Here is a 13,825-nt window from a genome sequence, read left to right on the forward strand (position 1 = left end):
ACTGTAACATAAAAGCAAAGAAGCAAAACAAATATTATGTGTGCATCCAGAAATATAAAAATCCAGGTATGGTCCAATTCCACATTGGTGTAGGGAACATCTCGCCCTCAGGACATTTGACTTTAGCTCCCATCATCTCTGACAATTGCCCACACTAAGGACTTTACCACATGGGGACAACTGGAAGCGTAAACGGTGTTCATTCTGTGAAAATAGTGCATCTGCGTTTAAGATTTTCACATGATGTTGCTATTAAAGTGCCATTATCCTGGGAATATCCCACAAAAATCGTGCAATTGCGATAATGGTTTTCACACAATGTTGTGATCAAAAGTGATTAAGGCACCATTATTCTGTGAATGATTTGTTGCTATTTATTTCCTGGTTATTCCTAGGATAATGGCTTTTTTATCATGCTGTGTGTGAAAAACTTAATTGCATTTTTAATAGTGATTGAGCGATTTTCACAGGATAGATCCCGTTTAAACTCTCAATCTCCCCATGTGTGATAAACCCATGTGTGGGTCTAATGGGAGTTAGGAATTCAAGAATATCCAGAGGGCCAAAGATTCCCCATCCCTGTTCAAGGGGCGACTTGATTTTTCATCCAGCAATCAGAGATAGGAGCTACAGTGTAGCAAAGAGTAACTGGCCACTATGAAGCACCAACAAAGAAGAAAACCCTGGTCTTCAAGGTAGTGGTAGCAATACATGAATTGCTAGCCCTGTACCACAAAGAATCATGACTGCTACATAGCCTCAATATTTTATAGCTGACATTACTGGCATACCTTTAGCAACAGCCAAATGCTTTGACTGCTACTAGTAGTGTTTGCCAGAAAAGGTATTGAACCTCTCAACTTTGGGCACTGCTCAGCTATGATTATTTCATCAAGGATTAACCCAGCAACTATTAAAAGTTATTTTTAAAAAACTAACACACACAAGCAAAGGAATTTTGTGACCAATTGGGGTGTTTAAACTTCCAGGCCTTGAGGTAGGCAAGCTTTGACCAAGTTTTAATATAATGCTGCTAGAGAAAACTTAAGACTGCCAACATACGTATACTCTTATCTCATTGTTCACCAACGTCCAGAAGAGCACAGAACTGTTTGGGCATCTGCAGAGCCAGCTGGAAGTGTCTGGAACACTACTCTTGGCCAATCAGTGGCTGTCTTGGTTCACAGGAGAGGGTATGCGAGGACAGAAAACAGAGATACACTTGTGCCTGGAAAACTTTCAATGAAGAATTACTGTGAAAAGGGCACAACCACATGAGTGTACTGACACTATTGGATCCTGTCCTCCTATATTTGCCACAAATGGTACTATGACCACACAAGCTTTTAATCAGTCTTACTGGATATAAAAGAATTCAGACTTATACAGTTCTGGAAAAGGATAGGTTTCCTTAAAGAGCTTTCTGTAAATTTCCTAACACCTAGGATAGGGTAGCTATCATATAAAGAAACCACTCCTTACATTAGGCAAGATAATCAAATCAACTCCAGTTTCTAGTTTACTGTTTGTTAAAGACCGAAGCAGAGAGATGTTCCAACAGTTTGTTGCTTTTGAATAAGCAAACCATTTATCAGGATCCCGGAAATCAATTAACTAAATTAATTAAATGTATCAAGCTCCTAGAAAGTAACTGAAACAAGCTTTCAGGTGACCATTGGCCTTTCTGGCATAATTTTTAAATTGGTCTGGCTTCCTGGTTAGCTATATGACAACCAAGGAAAATTTTCTTACAGCCAATATCACTCCTCTTGGGGCTGTCCTGTCCTTGAGATACAAATGTAAAAATAACTGTTTGAACTACTTACTACTTTGGAAGTTATTTCCAAACCATGACCATTTCCAAGCTCTATTTAAGCCAGGAAATTCAGCTTTAGAAAATGGGAATTTCCATCTTTCTCAGAGGTTGTTTCCAGATGCTAAGAATTAAGATACATCACTGGCAGCTTGGGAAGGAAACCCTGTCCCAAAAGAGTCCAACATCCTGACTCTTTGTATTGCATTTTGAATATTTTGTAAGGAACCTCAATTAATAATGAATTATAAATACGTATTTCAAATAAATTAATAGCTCAACCAACTGAAAAGAATACACTCTTTAAAATCTACTTACTCTTTACAGCATAAGCTTTAGGTTTTTCAGCATTCAGGTCTGAAAGGAATTCAGTGACATCTTCCCAACATCCAAGAGTTACATTTATGGCAAAAGTAACATAAGGCAAGGATAGCAAGATGAGCTTCATTTCTCTCCTTCTCTTGATTATCTCTAGGCTTATGTCAGGTCTCATGCTCTATTTAAGGACTTCTAGCCTTTTGCCTTAGGTGAGGAGACAATAAAACTAAGTCTTAATCCAAGAAGGGTCAGCACATGTTGAAAAACAGCTGCAGCACAATGGAAATTGTACAAGGCATGAAAAATCATTTGAAAAGGACCAACAGTTCCTCATCCTGGACATCCTCCCCATTTCCTATGTCCTTTTATCCACCTGTCACAATTTGTCACAGAGATCAAGACATGCACTGTTTACCTTTCTGACAATGTTCTCATTATGATTTCAGAATTATCCCACATTTATGTACTTCGGGAGTGCTGCCGCCTTCCCAGAATAATTCTGTTCACAGCTTAGAAAAGTTTAGTTTTTTGGATGACAACTCTATCAATCCTCTAGCTAGGGGTTTCTTCATGAATCCTCTACCTGAAGAATTGCAGCAGTTATTCCAAAGACTAACTTTTGCAAGTTTGCATTTTTGATTCAATCTGAGATCTTGAGAACTGTGCACAAACTGAGAACCTACGGTAACTATGTATGACCCCAATGTGGTATAACAAGACACCTTACTGTTTTTAAAGACCAGATATGCCTGAGGATCAGGACCAGCAGTTTGGTGTGCAAGGAGAGCTTCGTCCTTTCCTCTCCCACCATGGTCCTATCTCACATTGCTATTAGTATCAAGAGGAAACAGCTAATTAACACCAATATTATTTTACTATAATTGTATTTTCTCCAAGGAATAGAAGTTACTTTGTGGTTTTCTACATCAGGTATGAAAATCACTTGGCTGCACTAGAGCAACATGTACCTTGATTCTGGAGGCAGGCCTTCTGTTGCAAAATGCCTTGGGCTAGCCCTTCAGATGTCCCAATCCCAGGCCAAACTAAGCTTTTAAAAGTTAAACGCACTTTGGACAGTAGCCAGAAACAAAGCTAGATTCTAGTAAACATTTTTTATATAGAGGGGTATGCTTGTGCAATGAATTCCAGTTAATTTGGCTGCCTTAGTACAGATGATAGGAGCTACCATCTAATACTACCTGGAGGGTAAACATTTCTCCTCCCTGGCCTAAGGTGGATATCATCTTGGTTTGTGGCAATGGTAAGGAAATGTAGATATACATAAACCAACAACTGTTAAAAGATGCCTGTATTAAAAAGGTAACTTTTATTATTTCATTCAGTTTGTACAAAAGAAACCGAAAACAACCATCACCACATAGTGATAACCCATTTTGCTATACAAGTCAAAAAGTGCACATCAACAAGTGTGCGGCTTTCAGAGGTACACAGTTTTCTTTTTGTTTAAAGGCAGTGATAAGCTAGTATACATCACTGACCGAAGTGTAACAGGAGCCCGCATATTCAACTACAGTTTTTAGAATTCAGATGTTCTTCATTAACCACCCAACATTTGATATGTACAAAAAGCACGGGTAGGGAAGGCAAGAACCACAAGTGTTGACTAGTCACCATCTATGAAAAAAAGCCCAAAATGTCCTGAATCAGCAAAAACCTCTTGCTTTTGCTAGACTGTACAGAAGAACTATTTGAAGATCAGTATCTCCTCTCTCTAAAATGGATGAAGAAGTCATCAATAAATACAGAATTTTATAATTATTCCAGGGCAATAAAATACATTGCCTCACATTTATTTACACATGAAATGTGTTTAATACAGTAACTATGGACAAAATGTATAACATTTGAAAACAGTGACATCTCCCTTGATTTTTAAGAATGGAATTTTTACTAGAGGTATAAACATGCAGGTGTCTTTCTGTCTCCCTATACATATTTACATACATACATACATACATATTTTTTCCATTTCTAAAAAAGTACAAAATTGGTTTAGGGAACACATACGTGGCATAAAAGGAAAACAACAACAATAATACCAAAAATCCAGAGGACTCAGTGTAAAAAGGGCAGCATTTGGAGTACCTTTTCTAGACTTCCTGAATGAATCGTTAACTAGTGATAGTAGATACACACTGAAGTATTCCCTACCACCACCACCAAAAGCACCAAACATTGCACTGAGAAAACTGGTAGTATTTTGGAAATACAAATCAAAAGCAATATATTTATGTTTGGAGAGGGAGGGCATTAATAGCCACGCAGAGTGCAAAAGCTACAGCCTACCCTCTCTTAACATATATCCAATAGGGACATCTTTTGACAACATTCACCCTATTCCAACAGTTTTGGTGTAAACAGATATATGTTGTGATCATACAAGCACCATACTTCCCTTCACAAATCAAGGGAAGCTTTTTGAATCTAGTAAGAATTCCCTATGGAACATTTCCTTCCACAGAAGAAAGTACCCTCCCCACCCAACATAAGCAATTTTCAATGTGTATGTTTCTAGCTATATGTGATTTTACTTGCATTTCTTTTATGCTGAAAGACACCTTTATTCCTAGTCTTGAAAAAGCTGCCTTCAGTTGCCTTGAAATTCTTGAGAAAAAGGAAGGATTAAGTGATTGATTAAACATTTGATCAGAGAGACTCCAGATTATGACCACTGCCCCTCTCTCCATTCTGTAACCTGGTAAAGAGGCTCTCATTCAGGGATAATTTCCACACAAGGAACAGTCTGGATCAGGGCTACTCAAAATGGTGACCCATGGACCTTGCTGCCAGTTCCTGGAGAGCTTCCAGGAAAGAATCAATGGTAGCCAATGGACATGAATATGGTACCAATCCCTGGCATGTTGGAGGGGAAACTGCTGGTGGCCGGCATCAGATATCTTAAGAGGCAGTGGTCTATGTGCCATCTGTTAAACTTATATGGGAAGCATATGTATAGGGAGAACAAATCTATGCACACTGCTTTAGTGTAGAAAACTGGGGTGGATGATTTTTAGAGCCTTTCTGCACCAACAGTCATAACCATAAGATTAATAAGCTTTTAATTGGCTTTTATTAGTAAGCCCAGCAATTCTTTAAAACTCAAATACTTTAGCACATACTGCATTTTGGTTTAGAATTCTGGGCACTGCATACTTTTTGAAAGAACGAAACCAACAGTACTTGTCTCAAGAGACTATGAGTACAAACCAAGAGAGGAGAGAGCTGATGCACTTTTGTGAGTAAAGAGCATGAGCTGGAAATCCTAGGTTCAAATTTTGCTTGAGCTATGAACTCATAATGTGATCTTTGGATCTGACTCAACCTTTATTACTCCACCTTTAATCTGCAATGCAAATATAATAATACTGATCTAATTTACAGAGGTGTTGTAAGGATAACTGAAAATATTTATATGAAACACTCTGAATATTTTTTAAAGCAAGAGTGGTCAACACATGGTTTGTGGCTTGCATGTTATTCCCCTGCCTATTTTTACAGCCCCCTCTCACTGCCATAGCCAGAGGTTTGAGTGTTGGACTAGGACTCCAAGAGACCAGAGTTTGAATCCCTTGCTCATTCATGGAAACCCACTGGGCGACCTTGCCCAAGTGATACCCTCTGAGCCTCAGAGGAAGGTAATAACAACCTCTTCTGAATAAATTTTGCAGAGAAAACTGTCATAAATCAGAAATGACTTGAAGACACATAGCAACAATTCATTGCCAAAACATACCTTCATCTCTGAAATTTGCTAGAAAAGTGATGGTGGTAAAAATTGGCAATTCCTTTTGAAAGCACAGCTTTGGGGAGCATGTGTCTTGTTTTCAACCTAACAAGTGTCTTTAGGTTTCTCGGAGCATGGTTCTTGGAGCAGCCTGCACACATTGATTTAAAGGAGATTTAATTGATTTTATTATTGCAGCTATTCAAAACTGCTCCTTTGGTCAGGAGTGCAGCAGCAGGGTTTTTGAGAACATGCCCCCCTCCCAAAGCTGCCAGCCTATCCTTGTTTTAAAGCTGCAACTAGCATCATTTAGAATATTTAGGAATTCTATGTAATGTGTGAATTGTACATTCGATTTAAAAAAAAAAACCCCACAGGGATTACACTAGGCCCTTGGTATCTGCTGGAGTTTGACTCCAGGACCTCACATGGATACCAAAATCTGTGGATTCTCAAATCCAATTAAATACAGTGGCACAGTAAAAATTGAGTCCCTTGTATAAAATGGCAAAAAAATCAAGATTTGCTTTTTGGAATTTATATTTTTGGGGACTATATTGTGGATGACTGACTGCATGGATAAAGAATCCATGGGTATGGAGGATTAACTGTACATTTTTCTTGCAGTGACAAAAACCATGGGGATAGTTTATTATTTATTATTCATTATTCTTATCTCATTCTCTGGTCCCCCTCTGATACATACATGTAACAGCCATAATTTGTTGGCTTTCTTTGAAAAGAAATGTTCATCCTTCTGAAGTAGAAATCTTTCCTACCATCACCTTGGTAATATACATCTTAATTCAGATATCAACAATCACTTAAATCTGCATGAAACCCTGCTTCATCTATTCAATCTGGGAGGTTAAAACAAGCTGAAAGTAACATTAGGGCTCTTAGATTACTTGAAGCCGCTATGAAACTAGTATCACAATACAGTACTGAATTCAAAGCAAAACATAGTAACTGAAGTGAGTAGCTAAATGACTGTGAGGGTACACATGTGGATGGATGGCCAATTTAGGGATATTTCTTTGAATCGACTCACAATTGTTTCATAAACATCCATACAAGCTACTGCAAACCTTACATGGCTGTAAGGACAAATTAAAGATCTATTCAACTGCAGAGATGAAAATCATAAGGAAACAGTCCAGCCACCTGCTTTCCATGACACGATGCATGGTTTTCCCCCAATCACTTATCCCTTAGCTAGATTAAAAGACAGGACTAGACAAACAACCATGAATTCATGGATGGTATTAGTGGAATTTTACAGCTATAAATTTGCTAATGCTTTACTGTTAAGGGCCAGATGCCTTTTCTCTAAATCTAGGTTGCACTACATGCACTCTGCATCAACAAAAGCTGAATTCAACAGCCTGCTTAAATTATGCACATCAGATCTATCCATATTTACTCACTTTGTTTCTACTATTGTAAGGAAAGAGAAGTCACTTCCATTTCAGGGGGGTGGAAAGGGGCAAAATTGCTTCCCAACCCCCTTCAGGGTGCATTGTGATAAGTTTTTTTAAAAAAAGATGTACCTTTTTGTGTAGGTTGCAGGCCCCTTTGAACCACTAAAAATGGCCTTGGTGGGTTGTGTACAACCCAGACTTTCCCCAACTCTGCATTACAAGCTTCCCACAATCTTGGTTGTGTTTTATAGTGCCTATGCAAGAGTGCATATTTGAACAAGGACACTAAACTACATTTGCATGGGAGAGACAAGGGGCAGAACAGAAAAGTTGCATGCAGAAGGTTCCAATTTCAAATCATAAAGTTGGAAGAGATTGCAAGGGCCATCCAGTCCAACCCCGTCATGCAGGAAATCTCAATCAAAGCAACCCCGAGAGATGGCCATTCAGCCTCTGTTTGAAGACCTCTAAGGAAGGAGACTCTGCTACACTCTGAGGAAGGAATGTGTCCCACTGTTGAACAGCCCTTACTCTCAAGAAGTTCCTTCTAATGTTGAGGTGGAATCTCTTTTCCTGTAGCTTGCATCCATTGCTCCGGGTCCTAGTCTCTGGCGCAAAACAAGTTTGCTCCCTCCTCATATGGACATCCCTTCAAATATTTAAATAGGGCTATCATATCACTTCTTAACCTTCTCTTCTCCCAGCTAAACATCCCCAGCTCCCTAAAGGTCTTCCTCATAGGGCATGTTGTCCAGACCCTTCACCATTTTAGTCGCACTCCTTTGGACATGCTCCAGTTTCTCCACATCCTTTTTAAATTGTAGTGCCCAGAACTGGACATAATATTCCAGGTGGGGTCTGACCAGAACAGAATAGAGTGGCACTATTACTTCCCACAATCTAGACACTATACTTCTACTGATGCAACCTAAAATCGCATTGGCCTTGTTAGCTGCCGCATCACACTGTTGACTCATGTTCAATTTGTGGTCTACTTGGACTCCCAGATCCCTTTCACATGTAGTTTCATTCAGCCAGATGTCCCTCATCTTGTATCTGTGCATTTCATTTTTCTGTCCTATGTGCAGTACCTTACATTTCTCCGTGTTGAAATTCATTTTGTTAGCTTTGGCCCAGCTTTCTAATCTATTAAGGTCCTTAAGATCCTTAGCATCTTCAGTGAGATCCAGAGACTCTATAAAGGTGCTGTCAAATCAATCACAGGAAACAACAGTGGGTTAGATGGACAAGACACCTAATTTGAGAATTTAAGGCAGCTTCCTATGATAGGTTATCTTTTTGACAGGGTCTTGAGTCTGAGAACATCTGATTTAACATCACCTGGTGGCCTTCTATCATCTTATGCAACCAGTCAAGCAGGAATAAATATTTCAATTTGGTATGTAAAAAAAGACATGACACATGACCTTCCTCTTTCCATTTGCAACTCTTGCAACGTACAGAACACATTTGTCTCTCTAAAGCTACTATATTTATCCTGTGTCTCATTTTGAAGAAATTACTGAAATATATCTTTTCACTGAGCTTAAAAAGGTGATAGAGCCTCTAATGACCTATTAGAGGACAGCCAAGGAACATTATGGTTACTAAACAGCACAATGCTCCAGAATATTTCTCTTGCACAAGCACTGCAGAAAAGAAAACTTGTGCTTTCCTGCAGGTCCCACTCATTCAGTGAGGCTTTTGTGCAGGAGACTATCCTTCTGGCTTTTCTAGTCATTGTGTTTTTTAGACACGAGAGATTGAACCAGGAAAAAAGCACCTAGAATTCTTATTCAAAATATCAGACTAAAATGATCCCAAATTTTTCTGGTCATAAGAATCTACAAAATGTACTAAGCTGGGTGAGGAAACAAGTCTCATGATATTTTTTAAAAAAATCCAAACACTTGCTTTTCATTCATCTTGAAACCTGTCACAACACAAGCATCTCCTGACACCCCTTGCTCCTCTCTGATTTAGAGGTCCATGAGCCAGCATGGTGCATGACATCCCACATAACTCTGGGAATTTCACTTTAGGTCACACTAAAGAGACCTGTGGCATATGCACATACCCTGTGATACAGTTCTGGCCTATGTCAGCATCACCTGTGTGGTTCAAGCTCCTGACAGAATGGTAGGGAAAGAACATACAGGGGAACACCATGCTTCCATGCTGCTTACATACTGTCAGAAAGGAATGACCCATGAAGCAGTTTAATGGATTCTTAGGCAAACAAATTTGCTGTTAGAAAACACAAAAAGAAAAAGACTGACCCCCAAAAAAAAAAGAAAAAAAAAAAGATATTCCCACTAAGTACCAATATAAACACATAACAAAGAGTATAAAAACTATCTGTTTAAATATATACAAATTCTGTTCAACTCAAATACTGCTTCATTTAATGCTGTTTTGAGGGTGTTTTTTAAAAAATATATGTATATACATATATCTATGTCTACGTGTGTGTTTGTATGTGTATCTATAATGGTGAGGAAAAACCTAAAAATGAGGAAAAAACCTAAAGGTGAGGAACCTAAAGGTGAGGAAAAACCTAAAAGTAGAGAATATATTGCAACAGTGAGGAAGAATTGTTAACTCTATTGTGTGGGCAATGTTCTGTACTAAAAAGAGAAACATGAAAAAGAGAAGTGTCAAGTAGTGAAAGCTTTTTTGTTTTTGCAAAATGCATATGGAATGGGCAGGTCATTTTTCAGCCGAACTCATTCGTTTGGATTTAATAAAGGCCATCCCATGTGTCCTCATGTGGGTATTTAAGGCAGCTTCAGTTTCAAAGGTCTTTGAACAAACTTTGCACTTCCTATCAGACATGGAGTTGCCTAAAGACTCCTCCTCATGGCTGGGTTTGTTCTCCTGTTGACTATCTTCCCCGGATCCATTCTGTTTCGAGACTGGCTGAGGTTCCTTCAGCTTATGCACAATGAAGAGATGCCTGGAAAGAGATACGTGGGAGGTATAGCAGAGACCACATTCACGACACTGGTAAGAAGAGCCATCAGACTTATGCTGGGGAATATGTTCATGGAACTGAAGAAGGTTCTCTGTTGTAAAGCCACAAACTGCACATTTGTGAACTTTAAAAACATTAATCTTCAATTTCTTTAGTGGCTGAGTGATGGCACCTCGAGGGGGCCTGAATTCCAGCACAGGCTCCTCCAATTTACGCTTCGGACTGGGAACCTGAAGTTGAGAATACATCTATTAAGAAGTGGGGAAAAAAGAACCAGCTAGAATCATGCAGTTATTCTCAGCTTCTGTACTTGAAACAAACCAAATATACTACACTGAAGCAACCAAACTGATTGGCAGTCAAGTTCAGGATAGGAAAAAAAATGGAAGGTTGTTTGGTAATTGGAGAAATTGGTTATCAGAGCACACACTGTGCAATAAGACATGCTTTCTGGAACTTTTCCAAAGTGGGCTAAAATGCAGAGACAAATGTGCCACCCTGCAAATACCTATCAGCAAATATTTGTCAAACATTTACAAAATGTAAAATCCTGCACCAGATGAGGATTATAGGCTTTTCAGCTGCCTTTCATGACTGTCACGCCTAAACAACTGACACAATATGCCAGAAAGTTTCAAGGTACCAATCATAGTGCCCAAATTATTATTTTTATCTTTAGCGTTCATGCAAAGCCTGTCTCAGATTGTACCTGAGAGCATGAGTGTATGTTAAGTAGCTCCTTATCTTATTGATACACAACAAAAATTATAACATTGCCCACAAAAAATATAGGCAGCTCTAGCATCCAAGAAAACTTGTACACATTTGTTACTACATGTGTACAGTTCCACCTTGGGATTTGAACTCTATTCTTTCATCTAAAGTTAGCATTTCTCCAGTATGGCAAACTCATTCCTATCAGGGTTTCATATAACTTTTTAGAAATCAGCCAGTGAGCTTTCCCTGCAACAGTGTTCACAGCAAGAAGGAAGCATGTGAAACATGACGTGGGTTTCCTAAATTCTGCACTCAGTCCAGTCCTCCTGCTCAACAAACAATACAGCCTGGGGATTGCATGGATGACAATTTGCCTCTTAATATAGGTACTGGCCTGTAATATCTGTGAAACAACTTGAAAAAAAAATCAATATGGAGTAATATGAGGACTGTGTTAATCTCTTAAAAGGCCACAAAATTGAACTGTTTCATCTGGAAGTGCTAAAAGATTAAAAAAGGCTGTACACTGTCCAATACTGATTTGTTGCAAGGACACAGAATTTCAGCCAACTGGAAGTCCTGAATTTTTTCAAGAGGAGCACACATATCTCACCTTGGTATCTTCTTTGACTGCACTTTCTCCTATATTGGTTGATTCTGCCATCTCTTTCACATCAGGCTCCTTAATGCCATGCATCAACTGAATGTGTTTTTCTAACATCAATCGCTTGGTAAAAGTACGCCTTGAATCTGGGCAATGCCTGTATCAAATACATCACACACTATGAATAGATACAATCAATTATTAGGTGAACAGTACTAACAAAGAAAGGAGAAAGACTCAAAGCACCATATGCATGCCCTATAAAGGTTTAAGCAAGCCCTTTCGAGACATGTCTAGTGTAGACTAAATTGACAAAAATCTGACAGACCTGATGCAGTCTCCCAAAATTGCCCTGATATTTTGCAGACATTCTTGAATATCAATATGAAGGCCTCAAGATTACGTATGAATAAATCTATCAATTCTATCTTCTCACGTTTCTTATATTTATAGGGAGCATATAACTCCTTGTTGAAACAACTCCACTGGCTACCAGTTCATTTCTGGGCATAATTCAATATTGTTTTTGACCTATAAAGCCCTTTATGGCAGGCCAATACTATCTGAAAGAAAGGATCTTCCCATATGGGCTTACCTGAGTCTTATACCCTTTGTGGGAGAGCTTTCTCTCCATCCCACTCCAAGACTCGGTTGGTGGAGATACAAGAGAGCCTTCTTAGTGGCCGTTCCTAGGCTACAGGACTTTCTCCTGAGGGAGGTTCACTTTGCCTCTTCTGTTGTCTTTTTGATGGCAGGCAAAGACCTTGTTTAAACAGGCCTTCAGCCTGACCAGGATGGAATGAAGTGTCGCTGAGTGTGCTGTTTCAATATGTATTGTGTATTTTAAGAGTTTTATTTCAAATTTTAAATGTTTTAAAAATAGTGTTTTGATTTAATGTACTATTTAACACATTTTACATTTTTGTACATCATATCATCTTAACTTCTCTGTTCTAATTTATGCTAATTTATGGTCTAACTTATACAGCTTTGAATCCTATTCAGGAGAAAAGCAGGATAAAAATAAAATGAAGTAAAACAAAATTACTCATGTCTTAAATTCATTCCATTTCATTTTCACATCATTATATGCTGGGTTTTTTTTTAAAGTGCACATTATTGTATCCTCATGGTTTTTTGAACATTTTTCCTAACATAGACATTTTTAATGCAATTTTGAATAATATGCACACTTTGTGCAACCTGTTTTTCATAAAATAATGCTGTTTGTACATTTATGTCACTAATATAAATATACATATACATATTTTTCTGTAATTCCCCCGTGTGTGTGTGTGTATTTAAATATCATATATCAAGAACTACATAACACCATTCTGGGTATAGTGAATATCAAAAGGTAACTGTGCTCCGGTTAAAAAATTGGTTCAGAAAGTGCACACTTGGTAAAGTACCCTTGGAATTACAAAACCAATCAAAAATTTCTCCCATGTTTATTCAAGATTTCTCCCATGAAACCTAAAACTGGTGGGCCCAACTCTGATGTGTATTCAACATGGGTAGGTGTGCGCATGGAACAAAATGTGAAGCATAAGCACTCTGAGGTCCCAGAACCTGCGTCTCACAGAAGAGTAGGAATGATCAGACACATTTCAAGCTCCCAAAACCGCATGACTGCCATTGTCCATCACCTCATGCAATAGGCAACTCAAGGGAAAATCTGGCTACCTTCTCACCACTATCTGCATCTTGAGAATGGAGATAACATGCAATGGGAAGCCTTCAATGATTGACATGAAAGGTTCCTATACAAGTGGATCAATTTGGAAAATCCTCTTTCCTACAGAGCTGATCTTACCATGAGCAAGCTTTAGCTAAATTATCACCATATAATGCTACCTGGCTTCAATGGAAGAGGGGGAACTTTTACAAATGGAATAATTACCATAATAAGCATAAGCAGGACATTCAGTTCAGCTACTTGCAGTTTGGATTTTTTTGCTCATCAATTATTTTTTGAAAAGAAATTTAGAAGCAGAACTCACGAGCAGGTGTAAACTTTCCGAATGCCTTTGTGCTTGATTCGATTGTGGCGACAAAGACTGTGCGACGAACTGAAAGATTTGTCACACTGTCGACAAGGATGTTTCTTCATTTGCTTTAACAGAAAGAAAGCAAACACTTACAGAGAAGCATGTATGTTTAAACTTTTAGTAAAAGAAACTGGAAACAACTCTTACCAGTAACTAGTGTATTGTGACACCCGCTGCCT

General features: G+C 38.5%; 1 protein-coding gene across 13 annotated transcripts in view; it reads right to left on the minus strand.

Annotated features, from left to right (window-relative positions):
- Positions 1–2,308: 2,308 nt before the first annotated feature.
- Positions 2,309–13,825, minus strand: part of ZNF532 (zinc finger protein 532) — an 89,675-nt gene continuing 78,158 nt past the window's right edge. For 11 of the 13 annotated variants that reach the window (XM_042453913.1, XM_042453912.1, XM_042453908.1 and 8 more), the window contains 3 exons: positions 13,599–13,711; positions 11,602–11,749; positions 8,332–10,519 (listed from right to left, as the gene is read on the minus strand). In XM_042453913.1, the coding sequence (XP_042309847.1) occupies positions 10,007–10,519; positions 11,602–11,749; positions 13,599–13,711 (774 nt within the window). In that variant the 3' untranslated portion in view covers positions 8,332–10,006. Of the gene's footprint in view, positions 2,336–8,331; positions 10,520–11,601; positions 11,750–13,598; positions 13,712–13,825 lie in introns of those variants that run through there. The other 2 variants (XM_042453915.1, XM_042453914.1) reach the window with 2 other exon arrangements.

Source organism: Sceloporus undulatus, chromosome 2 (genome assembly GCF_019175285.1).
Source record: "Sceloporus undulatus isolate JIND9_A2432 ecotype Alabama chromosome 2, SceUnd_v1.1, whole genome shotgun sequence".
Classification (NCBI taxonomy): Eukaryota; Metazoa; Chordata; class Lepidosauria; order Squamata; family Phrynosomatidae; genus Sceloporus; species Sceloporus undulatus.